We start from the raw sequence: 26,816 nt of genomic DNA on the forward strand, positions 1-26,816 counted from the left end.
TTTGATTTCCAGATAGTACTCCCATAATAACCAAACTGAAATCTTATATTTTGGTGTTGATCTCAAGTAGTTAAGATGGAGATGGTGAATCTGATTTGGTTTCCTTTAATTCACAACAGGCAGCATGCAGTGTTGCCTTTCTAGGAAGTAGAAGATGAAAGACTGACAACTGAAGTAGATACATGTTTCCTTTCAATCCCTAGAAAGGAAATAAATGAGTTGAGGGATTCGGTCAGTGGGTCTAGTCATCTGTCTATAATCTACCTCTCCAAGATGACACTGCTGGAGGAACAGGGAGGGCTGACTAAAGCTAGCTAGTGCCAGTCAGCATGACCTGAGCGGTGATGCTCATTTCATCAAGAGTTTCATATAACATCTAAGTAGAGATGGCGAGGAGTTTCTGGAACTTCCAGCATTTCTAATGTCTGCCAAGTGGCGTGATCTTGGCCTCTGAGTTGCATTATTACTGTGCTGTGGGAGATGAACACAAATGGAGAAAGTGGAAGACCAGTGGCTTGTAAAAGCATGATGTCCATGCTTGGTCCTGTGTTTATTTCTGGTCTGTTCATGACAGCGCAGAAGATGAAAGGTAGCAGGACTTGTACAAGAACTGCTGGGAAGAATGGTTGGAGTGTAAACTACAGTGATCCCAGTTTTGCTTTGGAGACGAAATAACTTAATTTCTTGCTCCACTTCTAACACCACCTATTCCATTTCTTGCCACAAGGTTTATTTTGAGTGTAACTGAAAAATATGTTAAAAAAATTTTTCCTAGAGAAGCTGTACTATCTTTGCAAATTCTTTTGAAGTAAACTCTCTATATACTCACCCCTGAGAATGGGTAAATCTATCATCATGACTTCTTGCACTTGGACTTTTCTCCTTAACCTGTCAATGACTAAGCATGATACTGCAGAATCTCAAGAGTCCCCGAGATGATCTCTGCTCATGTCTGAGGCTTGGTTTTCATCAAGTGCAGGTGTTGGTTCTGTGAAGGTGCAGCCATCTACAGCAGTTTTTTTCTCATTACTTCTACCTTTGGCAGGAGTTTTTGCTCTCCCTGGTGTTTAATAGCTGAGTTTTTCCAAATTTTTTGCTTTTCTAGGGTTATCATCATTTCTTATGGCAGGGATGCATCATTTGAGTCAATAATATTCAGAATTGGTCTCATGTCTTGCTGTAGTGGCAGCTTCTCATGGGTTTCGATTACCTTAAATGCCTGTGAACTGTCAATTCTTCAGCTTCATATAAAACTTCACTATTCTGCCAGCTTTAACACTATCTTCAGCGTGTATTTAGTAATATCCTTCATAGCTGTAGATCAGAAAGTGGCAGTAGTCCATTGTAAGGGTACCCAGGAGGAATACCCAAAGGCTTAGGAGGTCCTTTTGAAGATTTGGAATAAACGTGATTTTGCTCAGACTGGTTTTGAGGTGGTTCTTGAATATCCTTACACCATGATGAACTGAGTTCCAGATACCTTTCTGGGGCATTGCTTTAAGAAAGGAGTCTAGTTGTCAGGTTTTGGGTCACCAAAGTCTGTAGCCTGAGTGAGGAAGCATCTTTATTTTTGCAAGACCTGCATGTAAAATGCCACTGTGAAGGCTTCTAGATATCAGCCCTAGATTTTGGCTTCTGCTTAAGTCATGTCAACAAAATATAATTTCATGGGGAGGGGGAAAATAATCTTTGAATCAGACAATGAAATGGAGACATCCACTGGAAAGAGTGGATGTTGAGGGTCCATCAGCCTTGAATGCTGCTAAGTTCTCAAGACCACTGTTGCTGCCACTTTGTGGCAAGCTGTGATAGCCAAGATTACTGCTTCAGTAATTCTTGTCACTGCTTCATGAGGTTTGGGTTTCTCATGAACCAGCTTCCAAACTCTTCATGGTCCAATACGGTATCTGAATGTAGGAAATCACTGGCTTTAATTTTTAAACTGCTGTGCTGTAAGCTGTAGAGATTCAGGAGCAGTTCTGTTCATGGCTCAGAGGTTTGTGGTGTCAGTTTGCTGTTGGGGGTGTGTGTGTGAAGCCCAGCTGAAGAAGTGACTTTGGCTGTCTGAGCTATAGCTGTCTCCTTCAGCTGGAGTCCTGGGAAAAAGGAGACACTTGAAATGGGTCTCTGGTTTTGGTGGGAAGGGATGGGAGTGGCAGGGGACATAAACAAGGAGGAGGACTTAGTCTGAAAATAAAGTACTAGGAGGACAGATGCTGCGCTTGACAGTATGGAGGGGAGAAATACTTAGGTGCTTTGATGGAGAGCTACAAATAAGGTCTGAAAGCTCCAAAGGAGTTTCTGGTGTGGGAAGAGGAGTCTTCTCCATCTTGATCTCTCTGCACTTCAATATCAACAACACATTAGCTTCAGGGTCTATTCAGAAAGCTTATATATAGGCATGTCAGTTATGTTCAAAATTAGGCTTCTACTCAACATTTACTACCCAATTTGACTCATATGGCTGATCTGAAGGAAAGAACTGTGTCAGTATTTTTTTAAAGTATTTAAGTTTTTTACCATTTTGTTTTCTCTGCACTTGGAAGAGAGAGTGACTAGTTAGTGTGCAGTTTGAGAGTCCTTTTCTTTCACTTCAGAGCAAGATGATGCTCTTTTTTTTTGAACTCTGAATGTAAATTTTGAAGTACAGTATACCACTTCTAGAACTGCAAAAAGCAAAGTGGTCAGGAGTGTTCCTGATCACTCTAAATAATGTTTCAATGCTTTGTTAGGCAGCATTCTGGATATAACTTTCTTAGTATTTCATATTTGTCAGTCTATTAAAAGCATTTCAGTTACTCAAAATGCAGCTAGTTGCATAGATCAGGAATGTAAATACCTCATTTCTACTTAAATGGAAAGCAATTTGTTCGTGATATTGCAGACACTGGCTGGAATTGGAATGAATAAGCTAAGGACTATTAATACTTCTAAGGACTAGATGACACTTTTTCCAGCAATTTAAAACTCTGCTTTTGTGTCAATACCTCTTTTGATGGCAAGAAAGACCCTTCAATTTCACTTTTAAAGCATATTTTAAATGTTTATATGTTCCTACATACTCTGTTAATGCATGTAAAAACATAACCTTATGCTAATTTTGTTAACAGAAATATTTTGTTAAACCAAAATGGGTTTCTCACTAAGTGCACTAGCAAACACTAATAGTATGGATCCTGTAGAGATTTGACACACCTTACTGATTTTCCAGAAAAGTATGACGTCTGGGTTTGCAGATGGCTGTATTTTAATGGTCTGACTGGTAAGCGTAGACTAGTATCTGAAAAGTTCCTGGATAAATGGCACATTGACTCAATGGGTCTATAAATGTTTGAGTTGGAAAAGATGATCAAACTGAAAGAAGATATTGCAGGACCAAAAGTCTGTCTTGTGTGGTCAAAAGTTCCCATTCCTGTACCCAGTGCAGTAAGATGGGATGAAGGAATTGCTTGCTCAAACATAGGGTGTAATTAAGGTACAGTAAAAACTAAGATATTCAAAATCCAGTGGGCTTTATAAAAATCTATTTAAAAAAATGTTGCTGTTGCCACATCTGTTCTAGTCCCAGCTCTCCTGGAGGAAGTCCATTGCCCACAGTTGATTATATGTAGCTTGCTGATACCCCCATAAATCATTGCAATTACTACTTAACTGCTTCCTGACCTCATTCAGTCAAAAGGATTAAAATTAATAGAATTTCTCAAATGCTTGACTTCTATTAACCCATGTCAGTATCCAGATGGCCTCTTTCCTTGGTGTGACTGTATGTGGGATGTTTCCCTGGTGCTGTCTGTTGTTGGTGAGCCCATGACCTATGTTTGGGTGCTTAGCTAGAGAGTTTCAGGTGGGGACATGTGTAAGACGTGTGCGTGCTGTAGGTGAAGTCAAGTTAGAGATGACTAGTTTTGCTGTTCCTTGAGGAAGGACGAAAAGAAGGTGAAGCACTCGTGAGGAAAGGGTTAGATTCAACTTCAAAGTCCTTCAAACTGTAATGAACTATGCATTATCTTCCCCACCCACTCCTCCACTTTTTTAGCAGACTTTTTCAAAGGGGTTGAAAACTGTTTATGTAAGGCTGAGAGCTCCTGGAACCTTGCTGCTAATTATTGCTCTCTGTGTATATGCCTACTGGGTTTTCTTTCTACCAGTAAAGAAGAAAAAATGCTTACTATTGTGCAATTAAATATACTTAAGCAGATACTTTTTGATAATTACAAGTATTACCTCTGTAATTGGTCTGCAGCCCTGTGCTACTTTCATTTTTTGATGTACTTTCCATTTTATTGGGGCAGAAGAGGGAAAGAATGAGAAATATGCTGTAGTCCCCAGTTCCAGAGCCTGCTGTGGGTGGAAGCTCTTATAAAACTGCACTTGAGGAGCTGTCTATAAGCTGTTTCTTCTCTTAAGCTGCTGCCTCCTGTGAGGCCAGAGCATAACCTAGAACAATCTGTGTTGTTATATAAGCTTCTGTGTTCTAATTGCTTTAATTTTCCTGCTGGTCCAGTTGGGAATGTTTCACATTACTAAGTATGCAAGACTGATATTAAAAGTACCTGTAAGAAATAGTTTGTTACTTAATTTCATCTTTTTCCTTAACACAAACCAGTCGCTGGATCTAGTACCTAATATATTGCAGAAGAAATGCTGGGATTCAAATTGTAAGGGCTGCTTTGACACAAGAACTTGTTTTTAAATTAACTCTGATTTTTGGAAGACTCATAAATGTGATCAAGTTGAGAGAGTTCTGTGTAGGGTTTTACTTTGTTAGAAATGTCAGAGGGATTTAAGAGAAGTGAATCAATGCCCTCCTTGCCCTCAGGCAAGCAGAAGTGTGAAAAAGTGCATGTTCTTGTCATATATTCTCTGCTTCTATTAAAAATGGTAGATTAGCAGCCTAAAAAGGTGCAATAATTTGGATTATGGACAAGTGCTCAGTGGAATGCACTGTGTTGCAAGACACCCCTTCAAGCTGTATGCCTGCATTAGAAGTCACGGGTAGCCTGTTCTAAGCCTTTTGTAGAGCTGTCAAGCTCCAACATGCAGCTATACAGGAGCCTTATGAAAGGATATTAATACTTTTCTGGCCCTGGTGCAACCTAAGATCATGTTTTATGTCTTAGCAGTTGCTGTGGCTGAAGCAGTCATGCTGTCTGAGCGGCTGTGATACCGAGCCTTTCTGTCTCTGAGGTGGTGAGCTGACTGAGCAGGAGTATAACCTGCAGTGCTGATCTAATGTTGGTTTTTCTCTCCTTAAACACATAACCTGAAGGCTGTAAATGTGAAAATACAGTACTGGTGAACGTCCTCTCTTTAGTGCTAGTTGTAGAGAACATCAATAGACAGTCTTCTAAAGTTTGGGCTGTACTTTTTCTTCAATAGCTTGTATGTATGTTGTGCTCCTTCCCTTTCTCATTCTCCTCATGCATGGATTTTACTCTTCAATTGCCCTGAGTAACAGTCAGTGTATCTTGTCTCCCAGCCTCTGTCAGAGCTGAGGTTCCCATTACCCTGCACAGGTGTTCCTTACCCTTGTTGGCACCCTTGACCCCAACCTCTTGGGTGCCAACAGGACTTTTTTTTTTTTTTTTTTAACTAGCAGTTTGGGCTTGTACAGAGATGACTGGGTTCCAGTCTTGACTGTGCCCTGGCCGGGGAGCATGGGCTCGGGATGGTGGTGTGGGGGCTGCCCATGGTGCTGGGGCAGCTGTGTGGCCCCTCTGCCCCTGCCCTGAGAGGAGGTGGGTCATAGCTGGGGCTTAGCTGCTGTGCAAAGCAGAGAACGTGTTCCACCCTAGGCCACAGCCTCACTTTCCTCCCCTCTGCGACTGAAGAGCTGCCTGCCCTTCTTTAAGGCTTGAATTTAGGATTGAATAACTGCCTCATTTGGGGGAAAAAGGTAGTACACGAGAAAACCGTGCCAAGCTCAGAGGACTTATAGGTCTTGGAGTGTGAAAGGCAGATCCATAACCTCAGGAAGTGAAACCAGACAAGAAAATGCTATGCTGATGCAATTTATCAATCTGGAGAATGTGCTCTACCCCATTAGTATATGGGATACTGCTTAAAACAGGTATTGCTTTCTAGGCTAGAAACTGCTGTTTTATATTTCGGGTAATAATAGGAGATGTCTAGATGCTTTACTTCAGCTTAATTATTTATGTAGTAATAGAGTAAATCTGTCACTTTGTATATTTGAAGAACTGGAGATAAATGTTGAGCCTGGATACTCAGGTGATGCAAACTGATTGTTACAAATTCCCAAAATTTACCTGCATCTTGCTAATGCACTCTGAAGTGATGCTTTAAAGAGGCCTTTTGATGTTGCGACAGGAGGAACCAACCTAACAGTCATAACAGCATATTCCTTGATGCAAGAACTGTAAAGCTGAGCTATTAATCTAAGGAATCACACAAGGCTTTTGACACTAATACCACCATATGTGTATACACAGTGAAGGTTTGATATGGTTTTAAGGGAAGACAGGCCATGAAAACCTTTCTTGCTCTGGAGCCCACACTCCCAATTTAGAGCCTAAATTCCCATGTGCTTTCACCTGGAAATAATGCACTCTCTATTTGCCAGTAGTTCACTTACATATACCTCTTTCTCAGGTTGCTTACTGCTACGATATAATGTAGTTTTCAAATAGGCCAGTGCCAGGAACCTGAACTCTGCAGTCTGGGATAGCTTTCCAAAATCCAAATTACTAAATGATATACTACTGGATAGAGGCTTGTAAGCATCTGGAAACATTCAAACTCCACAATTAGTGTCCTGAAGGAGAGTTTGTATAACAAACCTCTGTCAGAGCACTCCTTTACTATTTGTCTCTGGAGCCTTGCCTAGAGAGTGTGCATTCCAACATGCCTTATTGCTGTTGGTTGATATTGTCTATATCCTGTTCCTTGGTAAAGCAGAAATGTGTGTGTTTCAAACAACTGGCTTGTTTGCAGCTGAGCTCATGATCTCAAGGTGAATAAGCATCTTTACTTGCCTTTAAGTTCTTAATATATGTATCTACCTCTGTCAGCTGAAAAATTAATGAAGTCTGGTTCTTCATCCAGACTGACTAGTTAGTGTAGCTCTTCAGTGCTTGATCCTAACTGTAATTCAGATCTGACAGTTTTGGCAGAGTCCATGGACTGCAGAATAGAGAGGAGGCACAGGGCATCACTCTGCCCCTTTGGCACGTCTGAAAGCTCTGGGCATCTTTAACAGTTACATGGTGGTATTCATTAAGTACGGTGTCTGCTTGTAAGGCAGATGTGCAAGTATTCCTGTTAATTCTTTCTATGGCTGGTCACCAAGAAGCTTTTCAAGGTGCGTGAAACAATCTCAGCCTACTTTTTGTGTCTTCAATTTGCATGCAGAAAGCCCATGCCTCCAATCTGCTGTCTTAGATATAGTAATATACTTGTACTGTGAGACTTGCAGTTATAAAATAGCTGTATAAAAATTTTTGTACCATTTACTTCCCCCCCAATTAAATTTGACTCAATAAAAGCATCCCTTCTGTGTTTATATGCCTACCAAGCCACGCAAACAACCTGCCAATATGTTCATATGTTGCTTTCTGCAATAGATGATGGTCAGGAAATTTGGGAGCCTTGTGGGAGAACTCGGTTCCATCTTCCTTTGAATAAATTAAGGCTGTACAGTGTGTTGATGTTTTGAAAGTGTGATTTTTTTTTTTAAAATTTTTTTTTTTAAATTCTTCAGGGAAATGGCAGGAGAGTGAACTGAATGACAAATGTGCAGGAAATCAAGATGTTGGAGTTCAAGGTGCTGCATGTGAAGAGCTATGTCATGACACAGACTTAATGGTCAGGGATAAAAGCCTATCCTTTAGATTTAGCTTCAAATCAATGAACCCCAGCACTGGTGAAACAGTAGAATTTTGTGCTTCTTAACTTCTAATTTGGCCCTGTTCAATATAGAGCCTCTTAATTTAACCCTTTTCATTGCCCAGGACATTTTGCTGGTCTTCCTCTACATTGGCTGAGTTACGTTGGCATCTGACTGGACTTTGCTTATTCTGATCATTCCAGGTTCACTGATCCATCCAATTACTGCGTCGGGAGATAGTCTAGAAAGGCTTCCAGGTTAGGTATCATCAATACAGGTCTGAAGGATTTTTAAGTTTGTTTTTATAAATTATTAATTCTTTATGTAGCTAAATAGTAATAACATTTAGTCCATGTCTGTGTTGGGGAAATAAACAAAAGATGCTAAAGCAACTGGGGGGAGGAGGGAAGGATAATCTTCAAATAGCTGTTCTTATCTTAGCACTTAAGATTTTTTTTTTTTTTTTTTTTTTACTTACCAGGTCAGTTTATTCATGTCTGGGGAAGGGCAGTGATACTGGGGAAAAAACAACTATTTTCCTTTGTGAACATGAAAGGACCAAAACAACTGATAAAAGTTTTAGATGAATTTGCAGAGAAATAGGGGTGTTGCTCTTGAAAGAGGGTGACTGCAATATAGCTAGTATATACAGCAATACCCTTACAGCTTAACCATCAGTCACTGTTCTGAGAGTTCCTGTCTACAGTAAGGTATACAACAGCAGCCCATGGAGGTAAATTGCAAGTCTCTGAAGCTGGGTGGGTGAAAAACAGACCAGGGCTCAGAAGTGCTGCTGGATTCGAGTCCAGAATCATCCTGGAGGAAAGAGGTCTGCTGGCTTAAGCAAATGTTCATTCCATTAAACTGGTCAGAGGGTGTGTTGGGACAGATCTGGAAATGGACTTTGGCTGTGTGAATTCTTTTGCTTGTGACCATATCTCATCTGCAGTCAGCAATAAACAAGTTTTTTTTTTTTTTTATTAGATGTGACTGTAGTGGAGAAACAAGCATAGGTGCTGTTCAGTGATTTTGAGCTGGTGATCATACGGGCTTGGTGAATGTGTGCCTTTCTTCTAGTTGTCCTTATTTGAAGACTAGAATGGAAATCAGGCTTGTGGTAATTCTCGATGCCTTCATGTCACCTGTAGTAATTGTAGATGAATGTGGATGACCTCAGTTGAGCACAACAGGGAAGGCGGCTGGCTAGGAACGTAGATCCAGTATTTATCAGTTAATTGGCTCCTTTGTTAGTTGTACCATGCTATTAAAATAACTGGCCTGCCTTCCCTCTCCCTTACAGTATCACTAGTGACCATGAAAGAGTTTGGTCAGGGAACTGATTCTATTACCAACCAATACTTTTTGAAGTTTATCTTCAGTAGTATCCAGCTTGGTAAATTACTGCAAGGGCGCTGATGCTGGCAACAGGGACAGTGGTGGGAACATGTGGCTGGAAAGGAGGGCTGGGGAGGAACTGCCCACTTGCCAACAGACCCATGCTTATGATGAGTTAATGACTGATAAGTTGTTCTTTATGCTTGGGTCAGTTGAGCTGATAACATCTGTTTCCTTTCTCTTGAGAAATAAATACCTTATGATCAAAGATGTTTGGCTGGGTAAGGCACTGCAGTACTTATCATCCAGCAGATCTGACCAAAGTGGAGAGATTATTTTCCTATAAGGACATAAGATGTCCTTATGTCAGGACATCTGGCATAAAACCAAGTTCTTTACCGATGGCGCTCCTGACACACTTCAGAGATCACCTTCTGTCTGTCTTTCCAGAATCCCTTGTAGGTGTAGAAAGAACAAAGCACCTTTTCCTCCGAATAAAATCTTTTATACATTTGAAAAAAGGCAGATCAGGAATTTCAGCTACTCTGTTCATACAAATGTAGCAGAAATATTTTTTAAATCAACAAATGTTATAAGAATCATGAGTTACCTGCTTAATACTGTAGGCTCTCAACAGCTGTTAATGCTGTCTGCTTACTGTCTCCATTCCTTCTCGCCTCTCAGCCTGCAAAGGTGTAAGAAACACAGTTTTCCTGACATTCAGAAAGATGCTGCCTATTTCTGTCAAAACTGGTCTCTCTTGCTAATGTTCCTATACTAGTAAAGATGTGAATAGTATTATGACCAAAACCAACACACTTTCAAAGCGTGCGATGAAATAAAGGTGAATGGAGAGATTCTTGCTTTCTTAAAAACCATCAATTTAGGTTGATTCTGAAAAGGCAAGAGCCATCCAGATGCCTTGGTTCAGGGAAACACCATGGATTAGCTCTGTGTTTTGCATGGTGCAAAACTGCCTGTCTGTGAGCTTAACCTTTGATCCCTAGTAAGGCCCATACAGCCAGACCATGCACATCTGTCCCTCCCAGATAACAAAGTATGAGAGGCTGACTGTATAAGTTTTTCTTTCATATATATTTATATGATAATTTCCTTATAAGTAGCTTCTACAGAGCAGAGATTGAACTATTCTGAAGTAGTCTTTAATACTTCATTCACAGGGAAATGTGGACCTGTATGTATAGTTTGCAATGTGTGCTCGATTTTGTAAAACTTGAGGCATTTTTTGACTAAACAGAAATGCCTCAGTGTCAATGAAATAAGCAATTTAAAATTTGTGCTTGAGTTTCTTGATATTATAGTAGTCCTGGTACCTTCTGTTGAGTATCAACTCTAAAAGCAGAGTATGAAACATAGTCTGCAGTGCCAACTGCGAGGCTATCCATCAGCTGGGGTGGGACAGTGGAGGGAATGACCTCTCCAGGAGGAGACTGCTTTGGGATTGAGAAAGGCTGATGAGCAGGAAAGACATACAGATATGAGAAAATAGAAGATAGCAGAAATAGTGGTGGTTGGAAATGGGCTTTTTCCTTATCCAAATTATTTACTAGAGTAATCAAGATCATCAGTTCCTTCAAAAAAGAAAAAATAACTTTGAATGCACATTTTACTGAAGGAGTTGAACATGAAAAGTTGTCCATATATGCTGTAACTTGGCAAATGGAAGGGAGGTTTAAATATCTGTGGGAAAGAGATCAGATGCTCCAGTTCATATTTACTCACATTTATTATCTTTAAATTACTTTTTATGCAGGTAATTAAAGAGCCTTTTAAGAGAACTAGAAGCCAATAATTTGAATATAGCATGTAGTTGCTCAACAAAAAGGACCTCAATTTTGTTTTAAGATAAATATTACAGAACCTGTGAAAAAAGTTTTCTGCTCTTTATGGCTCTATTTCCATACTGTTTACTAACAGAAATGTTTCTCTGTTTCTTTTTAAGACCTATTCAGGGCTGTTCTGCGTAGTTATAAATCCTTACAAGAACCTCCCGATTTATTCAGAAAACATTATCGAGATGTACAGAGGGAAGAAGCGCCATGAAATGCCACCGCACATTTATGCAATATCTGAATCTGCATATAGATGCATGCTACAAGGTAAGAATTAGTTAAATGTTACTTAACAGTTAGCTGACAACTCTTTGTAATGTACCTAAAACTCAGGAGCTTTGCTATCAAGCTATATAGTAATTTCTAACACAATCAGAATCTTTTCTGGTACTTGGGGGGGGGGAAGCTTTTTTTATCTAGAACCTTAAACTTTCAGAATAGAAATAACTTGGAGATTGACCCCTGTTGGCATATTTGTCTGACTTACTGAGGCACAGAAGCAAACTAACACTAATAGCAAGTGTACTGTGCCAGCTGGTGGCACTGAAAGTTGTAGTAGAAATACTTTCTTCTTAAAAAAAGATGGGATAAGATTCATGTCAAAAGATGTTAGTGCACTGGCTTTGAATGAAGTAAGAATGAAAAAGTGTGATTGAAAAGGGAAAGCTAAAGTATGTTAATGACTTGTCTCTCTAATTCTATAAAAATGTTGGCGTTTTGGCAGCTGACAAATAATCTGAAGTGACAATGAAACAATAGTATGTTTGAGTTCAAAAAGAGGTCAGGAAAATGCTTAACCTTGAAGATATTTTTGAATTTTTTTTTTCTCCAAACTGGTATAGGTCGTGTCTGTAGTAGATTAGAGAGTAAGTTTATGGTGGGCACATGCTTTCAATTTTGGCTTTAAGGCTGTGCTGGACAAATATGAAAACTGTGAATCTGACATTATATAAATGTGTTGAAATAAACATATGCTGTTGAACTTGTAGAATTGTACTTCTGACATAGTATGTTGGAAACACAGCTCATACTATCCAATAATGGTTCATATTTAGGTGGTTGTTTTCACTGATGTGGCAACACTAGCATGTTGTATCTAGAAAAGTGTGTGTAATGAAGAGGCAAGTCTGAAAAACTTAGCATGTTTTTTGCTATAGACCTGGTATAGATGTACTGGTATAGAAGTAGGTTAAAAGCTCTTTGAGCTATTTGACCTAGTTCACACAAACTAAGAAAACACTATTTCTGCTACCAGGTTAATCAACCATTTAAATGTAAATCTCTTTTAAAAAGACATTTCCTGTCTTTAAATAAATCACTGTAAGTCTTTGTTTCTTCAGTTGTGCCTTTGTCTTTAGCGCTGCTTAATAATAAACTGCAGGTTGCTGGATTGCTGAGTGCTCTCTCGCCCCAGAAGAAACTATGCCATCACCACTGAGCGGGTGATGTGGGGCAAGCAATGGGAGAGCAGCAGATTGGGGCCACCAAGAGTTGTCACGCTTCTCAATGGATATTTGGGGCTCTGTTTTTACGTGTTTTTATGAAAGAAATACTATGGCCTCTTGACCAGAACAACAGCCTTTAACAGCTCAGATCAGAGGACCCCAATAACAAGTGTATGTGGAAGAATAGAGCAAACTTTAAGATTATTTTAAGGAGTTTATTCCTAGCAGTCTCAAGTGGTTTGTGGATAAGGGCTTCACACTCTAAAAGCACAATTTCTTTTGAAATTGTCTCAAGAACTTTTGAAAAGTTCCTGAGACAAATGTCCTCTAAATAAGTAAGTCAATGTCAGTAGTTATCACACTTCAGGTGCTCTATATATTTGTTCACATACCATGCTAGTACTGATTTATATCTCTGGAGATCTTGCTACATGTACAAGTTTTACTATTTTTGGAAGATGAAATGAAAAAAATTTCACATGATGTTTGGTTACAGTCTTGTTTTCTTTCCATACTGATATATGGAGGTTTGTATTTTGTATCAAATCTCTGTTCGTGTCTTTCTGTGCTTGCTTTCTTTTTGATTTTGATTGTCTGAATTCTTTTCATTTGAAAGAATGAAGCCATAGACTGGAGAAAGAATAGATCAAAACTATGCAACAGGATCAATTTATTAGAGAATAACTTCTTCAAAGTTAACTAAATCTGTGTTTCTAGTGCCCTTCACCTGTATAGAGCTACTCCCTGTTTATTTTAGCAAGTAATTGCAATCAGCCAGTGAACTTTACATTGATGGCTTGCCTTCACAATTGCATTGCCAAGGATAAGTAAAAACTCTAGAACAGGCATTAGCAGTTTTGTGCTTGGCAAATATTCTTCTAAGCAAACTGTTCTTGCCTGATTGGGTTGGATCAGAGGAAGAGAAAAACAGTTCTGCTTCTGAATGTATAATGGACTCGTGAAACTGTTTACAGGCATTGCTTCCTTTAGGAGGAAGGTGGTGTACAGACTTTTGGAGATACGCTTGCATGAAGTATGAGACTCACTGCTATTTGTATTGGTGATCTTATACAATCACCCTGGCTTTACGTAGTCTTGTGAAACAGTGATCAGTCATGATGAGAATGACTAGCAAGTATTTGTCTAAAGTGGGGTGAGTGGAGAAGTCTGGCACTAGCACTGCTCGGTGCTGGTCCCTCTTTGCTTACAGAGCCTCTAGATGGGGCCTGATGCAGAGAGACAGAGGAACTTCAGGGAACTGAATTTAAGTCTTCATATAAATAAAACTTGCAATTACAACAACTAAGGTTTTCTAGTCATTGGAGCATCAAATAATACTTGTCTTAACAGTAGGAGATCATTACAATATTCAACTTATTTTCTGGTTATCAGTGGCAACACAAGGTCAACTACTGAGTGTGCCTAGAATTTGGTAGGGAGAGCTACGTTTTCCCTGCCAGACAAGGATTTAACATAATGCACAAAATGTCCTTAATCTTCTAACTATGCCTTATGTTTTGCTAGGCTTTCAATCTTTAGCTAATGAAACAGAAAATGTGTATCGGAAACTTTTGGCTAGTAGAAACAGGTCTCTAACCAAGAACTAGCTGTATTAATCAGAATGCTTCAGATTAAGTCATCAGAGTTCTCAGCATTTATTTGCAGCATAATCCTTGACCAAGATGCTTTTGCTGATAAGTTACTAACACATAGTTAGAACTATAAAACTGTTCTTCTACGGTTCCTGTCCATGTTTGTGCACATAGTTGCTTTGGGAGATAGAGCTAGGATGGTAGAGAGAGTGGGGTAGCGGGGGTTAGTTTTTCCAGTATTATTGCAAGTCATGCTATTGCTATTATAGCATATTCATAGATTTCATTTGATATGAATGACTTTTGTGTTTCCAGTATTTGACAGCTAGAGTTTAATTATTAGGATTCAAACCTGAAATTGAACCCATAGGAATGCAATTCCTTTGGATAATATGACCATACCCTTATAGAGCTATCTTAGCCACTAATTTAGGTCAATGAACGTGGTTGGCTGTCTCTTTCTGGCCAGTTCAGTGGTATTTTGTTCAGTATAATCATATTTACTTTCCTTGTAGCTAATCACAAACTACTAATTTTCTAGGTGTTTGTGAGATGTGTTTACACTGATTAACAGGATACTTGGACCTGAGCTGGGACTCTGAACAACCCGATTTCTTAAAACACATTTTTTCTGTGCTGGTAATTGGGTACAGGGAGTAAACTGTTACTCAGTATCTTAATGCTTTCATACCTTTATTTCAGAGCATGGATGACTGGAGATCAAGTTTCTGCTAATCTGAAGTTTTGTATGTTTAAAATAATATTTATGCTTAAACAACAAAACATAGATTTCTGTTTTAGATTATGAAAGAAAAAGGTTTTTTGTGTAGCAGAAACAACTGACTCGTACATCTCAATAGTTATTCCTTGTCTTAAATGTTGCTAGAAATACTCCATTTTGTTAAACTGGCGATATGAACGGAGCACTGCACTTCACAGTGCACTCTCTGTTAGGAAAAGATTGTATGGAAGCATTGCTAACTGCCAGTCATCGAACTGCTTCTCTATTCTTGTCCCCTTGAAGAATTTCCTGTTTAGGAGGACCTTCAGCCCTGCAGTCTTCACAGGTCAGCTCTCACCGTGCCCTTTAGTGGGGAGGAGAATGGGCTGAAAATCTGTTTCAGTTCTTGTTAAACATGGAGGACAAAGGGGCAGGGGGGAAGAGCTGTAAAACAGAGAATATGTTCAAGAAGCCCAGTTTGCTGTTTTGGAGAGGGGAATAGTATTCCCCAGAGAGATGTATTGAATTAGTGTAAGCTGTCACAAGAAAGAGGGAGGTGCAGAATTGTTTTTGATGGCTGAGTGTTGCAGCTGAACAGTTCAGTGGTGGTGCAGCTGTGATGCACTAGGGATTTGAGGCAAGTTTTGCAAGGAAAAGCAAACCTCGTTGATTTCTTGATCTCATAAGTGTTGCCTTTTCTGCAAGACTTCTAGTAAAGACTGAGTGTGAACACAGTCTTATTAAAAACAAGCAAGACTTCGGGTGCGTTCTGATTATGACAGTCAGGATTTCTCTCCAGGAAAAGACTCATTACCTAGTGCCTTGACCTCAGAAGATAATAACATGCAATTCAGCTTTACATACTGGATTTCCCCTCTCTCTCCCCTAGTAATTAGTTTTCAAAGTAGTGTGGTAGTAGGGTAAGTGTTATTTCACAGGTGGTTTAGTGGATTTCTCCTGTGCTTTCTCTTCATTTTCCTAATGTTATGTTGAAGCAGTAAGTACACATAACCCAGGGGCTTCTAGGCATATTGAAATTGTTTAGCCCTAGACAGAAGTCAAATGCATAAATGCATAGGGTTGGAGTTGGTGTGCTTCACAAAAGAATGCTAGACTGAGCTTTTCACGGCTGCTGGACAGTTGACATGGTCATAAGGAATTGGTATCCTAATCCCTGTGACAACATTGACCTTAATTCTGTTTGGTAATACAATTTGCAAGACTTGCTAGTGTTCTTCTGTACGGCTAAAAGTTATAGGCAGTAGGAAGAAAATGTTTTGATAGGGACTAAGATTTTCTTTAAGAAAACTGATTCTGTAAGTCTAATAGTTCATCTATGACTATCTTTATTTTACTAGCAAGGGAGACTTGATTGTGTGAAAGCAGCACTAAGATAAATTTTTCTCTAGTGCTTTTACCATACTTGACTTTCTTTTCTCCCTTCTCCGTTCCTACTCTCCCACTGTATTTCTAGAGGAAGTATGGCATTGTTTTCTTATGCCTCTTTATTCACTGACTCCTAAAAGTGATTTGGAGGAAATATTAAGGAAAACTTGTTTGCTTTTTGTTGCCAAAGACCAGCTCGCCTACTAATATTACTCTTGTATAATTATGCTTAGTCTCTCCTTTTTATCCTGTTTCCCTGAGGACATCTTGATGAGCACTAAATTAGCACTGATATTTTAGGACTACCTTTAATCCTGTTGCAGAGAAGGTTTATCGGAAACAGTGTAATAGGTGAAGTGAACACTTGGTGTTGGAGAAGCCAATACTGCCTACAGATGCAATACTTCTCTCTTAAAAACATCATATTGATCTATATTTTTAGTTAATCTTGATTTAAGTCCTCCCTTTGGGGATGTGTTTGGTGTCCCCCCCCCCCAAGATATGGAAGAAAAGAATTGAAACTAAAATATGACAACTCTTTTCCTCATTTCTTTAAAGGTCTATTAAATCTTCAAATGGAAGAGGAAAAAAATGCTGAGACTAAAAAGCCTGAGAGTAATGACTAACGTTCTCTGTTATGTGAGGAGTATATAGAACCTGTTATGTGCAATTAATATTCTTGATATTTTCATTACATCTTGACTTATCAAAAGATTCCCCAAAGCTTTTTAACTAGTCACAAAGTTCAGGATGGCCAGTCTAAGCAGAACTAGCTGCTTGGTAAATGTAATGTGAAGGATTTATAGGTCTCTCTATTGTTACACTGTGGTTTCTGTGGTTTTTTTCACTTTGTCCAATCAGGCTGCTGTGGAATATAAATACTTAGGTGACAATAACATTAACATCAAAATAGCTTTGTATACCAATAGGAATGTGATATACAGTGGTCTTAATGGCTAAGTGGAGGGAAAGAGATTCGTGAAGCAAGAAATGAAGTAGAAAAAACTGAAATCCATCATGTTGAAACAGTCTTCCACCTCATTATTTTTGAATTTGAAGTAAAATGAGAAATGCTTCTGTCAGCTGAACCTATTGTGCAATATTTCATCTCCTTCCCCTCTTCCGTTCTGTCTCTTGGTGTTAAATCTGTGCACTTCAGTGACTGAAGTTATTTTCATGATTTAAATTATCGTGCCTTGTTAAACCATCTCTGAATGACATCAGTAGCAATTACTTATTGAACAAACTCAGTTGAACTTAGTTTCTAGAACTAGATTATAGTATACTACCATGTTGTTTTTCCTCAACTTTTTTGTTACTGTTGGAAAAGTTTGTGTTTTAGTACTTTAGTGCTTGCGACAACAATTCCTAATCTTTGTCTTTCTCTGTGTAAAAATGTGTTTGGTTCCTTGCTATTTATTGGTGTTCAGCCTCAAGGTTATGAACTTAATTAGGCATAATGATATTTAGAGTAAACAACTCTTTTTCTTAAGCCTCAGTTGCTTAGGAATATTCCTTGAAGTGGTTGACTTAAATTTTTTTGCGTAACTTCAAGAAGTAACTTTCTCGTATTTAAAAATGAGACAGGAGTGACAAATGTTACCTAGAGAATTCTTAGTTTCTTTGGTGCCTTGGCTGTTTTCTCCCCACTTCTGAAGTGAAGTGTTGCAGCAAATTAGCCTGTTCCATGGTCTCTTCAGTTGATATTCTGACCAACTGATGATGATTTTAATTTTAAAACTTGCTATGCAAGCTGGCCTCATAATTGAATTGTGACTGTGCTAGCCTACAGACAGGAATTCAAGACTAAGTGCATTCAACTTGTGAAATCATTCATGAGATGAATCATTTTGTGCATATTATTCAGCCAGCACCTGCTTCTACTCTGAAGCTTTAGTTTAATTTAAACTCCATTTATTTCTAGGTAGTTGTGAAATGGATAATTCATTTCTGCTTGGCTTTAGCCTTCAGATGACATACATCAAGATATTATTGCTTATGCAACAAACTTAAATGTATTCCGATCTTGACAGCACATTGCACTGCAACAGTGCTGCTAGGTGTTGCGTGTTTTGCACAATAACTGGTTTTTGTCAGTCATGTCTGCGTTCCTCTGGGATGTTGAACTAAGAGTTTAGCTATGCTATAACTGCTACTGATAGCAATTGCAGTAGCTCCTTTTTCCTCTCCCTTCCTCTTTACTTAAATTTCTTTGTTATACTCTGGCAAGGAAGCAACAAGAAGTAGGAACAATTTTTATCACTTAGCAAGTGGAGAGAGGTGGTGAGGGGCTGGTGGTGGTCTGTTCTTCATCTTCAATAACCCAAGGCTCACATCACCAACATGATTGCCAATGTATATCTCAGTGTGTATCTAGCTTCCTAACCAGGAATGATGGTATCATTTAGCATCCTTTCACTTGTCCATACTTGATGCTTTCAGGTATTTAGCTGCTTAGGTACTCCTGACAGACTTTGTGTACCTTCCTCAGTGATTCAGAGTTGCAAGGTGTTGTGCACCTCTGGTCTGCTGTTTCATAAAGCAAGGTGAATAAAAGCTCATGGCTTTCTGAATACTCTGGGGCATTAAAATTCTTTTTATTCTAGGACTTTTTCAGAGTGATGGTAAAGCCATCAGATGACGTGTACAAGGAAAACTTGGAAGAAAAAGCAGGAAAAAAATGCGACTACCTCTCTCTATGTGTGTCTGCTATGAAGTTGCTTGGGGAAGTTTGATGAGGAGTAATGGGTACAAGTTACTCCTGGAGAGATTCTGATTGGACACAAGAGGAAAATTTTTCACGATGGGAACAATCAGCCATTGGAATAATCTCCCCAGGGAAGTTGTGGATTCCCCAACATTGGACACTAAAGATTCGGTTGGACAGGGTGCTCGGCCATCTTGTCTAAACTGTACTTTTGCCAAGAAAAGTTGGATCAGGTGATCCTTGAGGTCCCTTCCAACCTCTGATTCTCTGATTGATTCTCTCATTCTCTCAGGCTGGGAACGTTCCTTTGAGGAAGATATCAGGGAATCTCAAACTGAAGGATTAGTAAGTAGAAAAGTGATGGTAGCAAACTGCAAGAACCGAATTCTTAAGCTCAGATGGAATAGCTGACTGACTGTGCTGCACGGGAACGTTTGGTACAAAACATTTGGCACCAAAGCACCTAGATGTTAGCTACTGGATGCCATCTTTTTGAGATTCCTTTTCAGATCTGGGAATATGAAGACCAGTATGCTCATGATCAATGCCAAACATGTTGGTAGAAGCTGTTCCAAAAGTATAAAACTAGCCTTTGCAGGAACATACATATAATCGTATATAAAGACTCCATATGGCTTTTTAAAAGAGAGGTCATGCCTCTCAAGTGCATTGTTCTGTGATTGAATCTGTATGCACAAGGGAGGGCTATCTGATAGGACCTATGTGGCTTTCCAAAAGTAATTTGGTAGTGATCCTAACCAGAGGCTCTTAAGTAACTGCAGTACGAGGAAAGGCCTTCATGTACGTAAAGAACTGGTTAAAGATTGACCAATCTTGTCCATTGTTTTCTGCTTTTACGGTTTGGCAGAGTTACTGCTGAAAACCCTGTGGAACTTGTGCTTGTGTTCATGCTTCTCGTTCATAAACTTCTTGTCTAGAAAAGAGAAGAGGTTGTGAGGGGATGCTTGGCTTATATTGTTATCCAGGGTAGCAAAAATGAGAGCCCGGTGTGAAGAACTGCACCTTGGAGTGTATAGGAGGTTAAAACAGCATGGGAGACTGCCATTGTGGAGCGGCACGCATGGAGTGTACTGGGGGGAATGAACTTTAGTAGTGTTGGAGGTGTTACTGCTGGAGTAGGAGCTGTAGGGGATGAAACAGATCTGTGGAAATCTAAATTCAGTGTTCAGCAATGGTTATAAATCAGGTAGAGAATGTGAGGCGTAACTGGAAAAGGGATCAAACCAGGAAATGCTTTTGCCATAGACTTATAATACGTTTTATCTTCAACACTTTGTGCAGCTCTGGCCTTTTGCCTGCTTTGGGAAAAGAGGAAGTATGACAGGAAAACATTCAAAGAACAACCGAAATTATCAAAACTGTATTCAGCATGGAAATAATAATTCGGGTCAGATGTAACAGAAGTCTAAATCTGAAGTGGCACAGGGAGAGGGAATAGTGATCCTCCCCCCACCCCACCTCTTCCTATGCAAGAACAAAGGGTCATTACTTGGAACACACAAGTGACATGTTCAAAACAACAAAAAGAAGCTTCTTTTTAACAGCATAGCTAAACTGTGGTAGTCTGTGCCTCAGGATATAATGGGTGCTGAAAGCCTATGCTCATCCAAAAAGCAATTTGAGGAATTCACAAACTTGAAGTTTGAGGATGATGGATCAGGAAATTGCAGGAGAATTTGCTGGCTACTGGGAAAGTGTTCTGGGGAATCATTCTTACCTGCTAATTTTGCAGTGTGTGATACCGATTCTGATTGTATGTGGTGTATCTTGCTATATCAGTAAGTTTACTTTGTAACCTGCATATAGAAGTGCACATGGATTAAATGGTAATAGTTGTCTGTGTCTTCATAACACTGGAGGGTTATGGAGTGTGATGGGTTAGTGTGTGCCTCACTGCAGTACATGGGAGTGGTAGGAGTGCAGGAATCTGCTGCAGCTGGCTTTTAAGAGGCTGACGAGACTACTGGAAACTGTAGCACAGCTGTTAGTTTATTATGACTGCACGGAGCTTAATTAGTCTTTATTGGGGTGTTTTCTATAAGTATTATTTCTTACTACACTGAAGTGTTAAACTGGCTAAGAGGCAACTGGTAAAATGTCACTGTATCTCTTTTTTAAAGCAATAGTTGTTCATGGTTACGTTCAGCATCTCAAATAGATTTAAAGGATGAGGTTAAGTTTTTCTCCACGAAACCACAGGGAAACATTGCCTTAGTACTGAAATGAATTCACAGTAGTTACTGGGTCAAAAATTCCTACAGTGATTGTCCTCTTCTTTCTTGTATCCTTGTTTTTTACATCCCTTTCTTATCGAAGACAAAGGTTCAAAGAAAGGGGGTATTAGATGCTGAAAGTGGGTGGAGAAAAGTTGTAGTTGGTAGGAGATGCTCCTCCTGTTCCCCTCCTGCCCTCCATAGGGAGATATTACCCCCCCTTTGGGTAATATACACCAGGCTTTTAGATGGAAACAGTATTAAGCTATGTAGGAAAAAAACCCCAAAACCACCAATGAAAGCCATTTTGTAAATGATTTTTCATGACCATTTCTGATAGGGAAGGATTACTTTAATTATCAGCAGGTACAGTGGAACTATCAGATGAATGTTAGTGCTTTGTACTTCTAGGAACAAATGTTTGTGTGAGGTCTATGTGCTCAAGGGAGAGAGAGAAGAGGATTTTGAGGATTTCCCTCCTGTAAATAGCATAAGGAATATATGATGCTCATGTTTAGAAAAATGGCGAAGGGGAGAAGAAAATGCTTGTGTGTGTGCACAAGTGCATGTGAGCAAAAGCTCTTTTGACCTTAAAGAAATGAAGGTCAATGTCTTCCTTCCAAAGGAAAGGAGACCTGAATATACCTGTGAATTTTTCTTTAAAAGCTGGAGGATGAATTTATATTGTGCAATTTCAAATTGCTGTGCTGAAATAGTTTGAGAACTTAGTGGTGATTTAGGCACAAGAGGGTAGGGAGAGTGTGGTGTTTGTCTTCTGAATTTCTGAATTTCTTTAAAAACTATTCAGCATCAAACCTAAAGGAAATCTCTGTTTAAAATATAAGAAAGTAGCATTAACTTGAGTCCTTTGAGGAAACGATTTTAATGTTTGAACTGTCTCACTTAACTTGAGATATCCATCTCTCCCCAAAAGTCTTAATTGTAGACAAATGTTTATCTTGAACATTGCACAACATACAAAGTTGGTTGTGCTGTACCTTGCCATACTTGCAAGGTAGTCTCAGCAGGTTGGCATATAAAGTGGTGGAAGCTCATGAGCTTTTGTCTCCTGAAATGTCTCATGAGACTGTAACAGTGGCTTTCACATGTTCTCTTGGGAACGTGTTTTAGAACTTCTTATGGTGTTCAGTGATTGGAAAAAGTAATTATCTTGACTTCACTGCTGAGGAACAGAGGTGTAAGAAGTCTATACAGCAAATCTGGGACTTAAAATATTTTCAGATAAACATACTTATCAAAAGGCTTGTTATGGGTCTTAGAAAATATCAGTCAGAAAAATGCTTATGACTTTTTAGCCTAGCTATTGCTAGGCTATGTGTTAAAATCACTGGTGTGTACAGTGTGGCTGACCTTATAGTGGATGGGGTGATGTGCTAGATGATGTGTCCTGTCCTATGTGTGATTGAGAACAAAAAACCAAACCACTGACCATATATTGTTGAAGCTAGAAAGCCTAGCTATGTACTGTTATCATACTTGCTATCTTTCCAAGCTTGTGGAGTTCAGGCATAAAGAAACAGCTTAGGAAGAGCCCACTAGAGTGAGAGCTGGTTCACAGCCAGTTTTAAGTGGTTTGTGCTTGCTTATTTATTTGGGAAGGAGAAGAGCAAAAGTTACATGAGTGAGCTTAAATGGCAGATATTACAATTAAAGGACCTCCTTCCATCATTGTTTCGGTTGACAATGTAATCTTTGTCTAGACAAAATTGTACTACATGGGAAACAGAGCAACTTAAGCAGGGTTGATAGAGAATAGAAACCACTGCTATGCTGAATACTCTACAGTCTAAATAAACCTTTTCCAGCCTGTGGCTTGCCAACTACTACTAATCTTAGGTTATTTCTAAGCAGCATGCAAATAAAAACTGAAAAGTAAGCCTAGAGATGGCCCATGTAGAAGATTTAGGAGCTGCTCATTTCTACTGGGAAAGCTCTGTAGGAGCCAGAAATCAGGAAGGCTGAGAACTGCTCATCTGTGTCATTTGAAGAACAATAAGCATAAGCGAGCAAGCCCTTGCAGCTCTAGCTGGAGCAGTTTAAGAAGTTGCTGCCTTATGGATTGTTACTGCCCTTCAGCTAAGTTGCATTAAACGCTTCTGTGAGAACCAGTCGTTGGCTTTGACGGTACATCAGTCACATAAGTTGTTGTAGCTGGCCCCATGGCTCGATGGTGCATTGCACTGGGAGCACTCTCACAGTAGAAGTTGTTTTCCTCTTCATGTACGGGCTGTTTGTACATCTCAGCCCTTGCTCGCAGTGTGGATCAGCCCTCAGGACTGTGCAGTTTTGTCTAGTCTTTCTCCAAACTGAAGGCTGACTTGTATTCTCCACTCATCTCCTAAACTACAGCAGTCACCCATTTCAAAAGGCTAAATAAATTTGGTATTACATAATAGATTAGGGGTGTTTGCAGTCTTGTTATAAATCCATACCTGTTTGAATGAATTTGTTAGGGAAGGAATGTGTTACCTATTAACTTCTGCTCACAAATGTAGCAACTCTGTTTTAATTTCTAAGTTAGACTTACTAAAGCTTCTCTTAATGATAGTTAATAAAGGTAGTGAAAGACTGCCAGTAAAAACATAAACCGTGTTTGAGCTGCTTCAAACTTAATGAGGACTAAAAAAAAAATTCAAATTCTATCTGGTATGTAATGGAGAAGCTACCCACAGTTTCATTAAGTGGGCAGGACATAGTCTGACAGCTGTTTGTTTTCTCCTTTTATGCTGATTCAGCCCTGGCTAGCAACTCTGAAAACAAATGTCACAATTTTTTCTTCAGGAATTCGGGTAATTTCAAGTTAATGTTGCAAATACCTAACTCGTGACTTCGAAAATAGCCTCAATTCATAGCTTGGCTTATTCTTCCAGGGTTTGATGATGCTGTGTTAGGTTAGACACTTGTGCTATGTCTGTGCTGGAGTGCTTGTGCAGCAGCTTGAGCTATCTGGGGTGAGCAAGCGAATAATGAGTGTGGTCATGAAGTCTGCTGTAGACATGCAAGAAATACTTGTATTCAGTGCTATGGTTCACCATAAACAAGTTGCAGGGTAAACCGTGCCTGGAGTTTGACTGACCTCTGCTCTGCTTCGTTTGATGATAATAATTAACTTAACATACTTAGTTTTGCTTGCTGACTGACTGCTGAAGTATGACTGTTGTGATTTATCTCAAATCTCACATCGTAAGTAAGGGATAGAACCACATTTAAAAAAAAAAAAAAAGCTTTTGTTATTTTTAACTTCACAGATAGCAGGAACACCTATAGAGTGTCTACATCAATGCCCCCACCCCACAGTGAAGAGGTGCTTTCTCAGCCCTTCACTAAAGACTTGGAGGTATTTTGGAGTAATTGGACAAAGTACGTAAAAGAGGCAAGAGTGAAATACTGGTCTGTCAAAAGTGGTTTGTGGCAGTTCAGCCTGACAGCTTTCTCAGATAGGCTGCTTTCTAGGTAGAGGAAATGTAGTAGACACTGGCTGGCTGTGTCTTGTATCATACTATATGGGAAACAGACAAGTTGGGAATTGGTAATTCATTTAAAACAGCACTGTTGTATTTGTCTTTGAAGTGGATGGCATTGGGCTGGAGGGAGAGTTTTGATGTAATTCTTCATGGACTGGTGTGTGAGCCAGCATTGGGGGCTTTCAGTGTTTTGTGGAAAAAGTGTCTGAGCACTGATGAAACAAAACTGATAAATATTATTCTAAATCTTAAAACCACTGGATACCCATGAGGAGTAGAGTGCACTTGAATTTGATCTTACTTCTAGTATAAATCACAGTGTTACATGTTTTAGGACAAAGAATGAGAATTTCTGCAAGTTCATTGCTTGACAGTTTCAAAGAAATAAGACTTGGATGTAAAAAATGACCAACAGATGAATAAGCTGATGATGACAAGGCAAGAGGAAAAAGATAAATGCAGTTTCAAGGTACATCGAGAGATGGTTTTTCCCCTACAGGGTGCCAGTGTCCTTGATCATTTCTGACGTCCAGAGGTTCCTTCCAGCTTTTAGAAGGATAGGGCAATGATCCTGCTCGCCTGTATTGAAGATACCTGTGATGCCTCCATCCTTTTAGTCACCTGAAACCTCCCAAAGAGAGTAACCTGACAATGGTATCGTCCAGCTCCTTTAGCACTGGTGGATATATCACATCAGATGCTTTGGGCATGTGTAGGTTCAGCTTCCTTAAATAGTCAGTACTGGCTTGATTAAATTTAGGTATCATAACTTGAAATGTCAGCTTTATAGTGTTAACAAATTACATGCTTTCTGAAAAGTTCACTTGAATGTTTAATGGGTTACTGTTGGCAAAATACTGACTGTATTCCTGTAAACTGCTCTTGTCTTTTTGTGAAGTTGCAGAATGTACATTGAAGAGTGAATAACTAAGCTGTACATAGCAAAGATTATTGCACAACTAAATGTAGAGGTGAAATGTAGGATAAGCTGCTATTGCAGAAATCTCATGGTGAGCGTAAGTGTGTCAGGGTATATTTGGTCTGCAGTAGGGTAGGTACTCAGCAAACAAACTTGTGCCTGTCAGTCATGCTTGTTAGAGATGTTTGTTGCAAGTCACTTCATAGTGTTAAGTGTTTGATGATAGTTTATGGAGTAACTAGGCAACATTTTAAAGACAAACTCAAAATATAAAAGCATGCTTCATCTCTGTAACCAGATCTCTTTCTGTGCTTATCAGTCCAGTAGGACTGGTTTAAAGGAAAAAAAAAAAGTTATTCAGAGCTTGGAGTCGAAGAATGACAGATTGTCAGACCACCTGCATGCTTTATGATGTTATGTAGCATTTATGACCCAGTCTTGTGAATGCTCTGGCAGCAGCAAAATCTGTGCTGATGGGAAGGTCTCCTTCCTCCAGGCAGTGACCCATTTTCACAAAACTTGTTAGGAATTCAATTTTTAAATGTCCTTGAATAGATTGATATTTGAGCCTGTTCACCTACAGTAGAGGGCAAATATACACAGATTTTCCAAGCCTGACATCCACAACAAACAAGGCTATTGACCAGGGAACCAAGCTTTTCTTGGTTTATGGTCTATGGCACCTGAGTATTAAATACTGTCTAAAAATAAACAAGAACCCTCTATCCCCCCTACACCACTGCCTCTTTTTAGAAAGACAACAATTTCTCCCATTTGAGAAATACCAAAGAAGTTGCCGCCTCCACCCCAACAAAAGCAGCAACTTTTTTGGTTATGTCTGCTACAGAAATGGGACTGGCATTTTATCAGTGCTGAATAGATATTTCAGGCTCTGGAGGGAGAAAAGGAAAGGCTATGTCAAAATGAACGATCCGCAAGTCTTGCGCTTGGGTTTCGGGAAGGACAGCCCTTGATGTACCTGCAAATAAGAACCATTTCCCAATCCATAATTTCCTGCTGGTTGATGGCTGGGTGTGTAGTAGCCCATACCTTTTTCTTTAACCTGAGTTGGGAAAGCAGGTTAATACTTGCATACATCCATTTTCACTGCTTTTCTAGAATTAACCTTCTTATCTTGGCACACTTATTTCATGTTCTTACCTAAATAAAGACTGGATGCAACAGGGAAGATCCTTATAGGAAGCGTGGTGGGATTGCGAGACAGTGAATGTTTGTATGAAAGTTACTGTGTTTGACAAGAGTTGTAGTTGCTGTCAAAGTAATCAGAGATAT

The 26,816-nt window shown here is 39.4% G+C and overlaps 1 protein-coding gene across 1 annotated transcript in view; it reads left to right on the top strand.

Annotated features, from left to right (window-relative positions):
* Positions 1–26,816, top strand: part of MYH10 (myosin heavy chain 10) — a 105,206-nt gene that overhangs the window by 5,335 nt on the left and 73,055 nt on the right. Inside the window, 1 exon segment of the mRNA XM_050908380.1 lies at positions 11,145–11,301. Coding sequence (XP_050764337.1) covers positions 11,145–11,301 — 157 coding nt within the window.

The sequence above is a fragment of the Gymnogyps californianus genome, chromosome 19, assembly GCF_018139145.2.
Source record: "Gymnogyps californianus isolate 813 chromosome 19, ASM1813914v2, whole genome shotgun sequence".
NCBI lineage: Eukaryota > Metazoa > Chordata > Aves > Accipitriformes > Cathartidae > Gymnogyps > Gymnogyps californianus.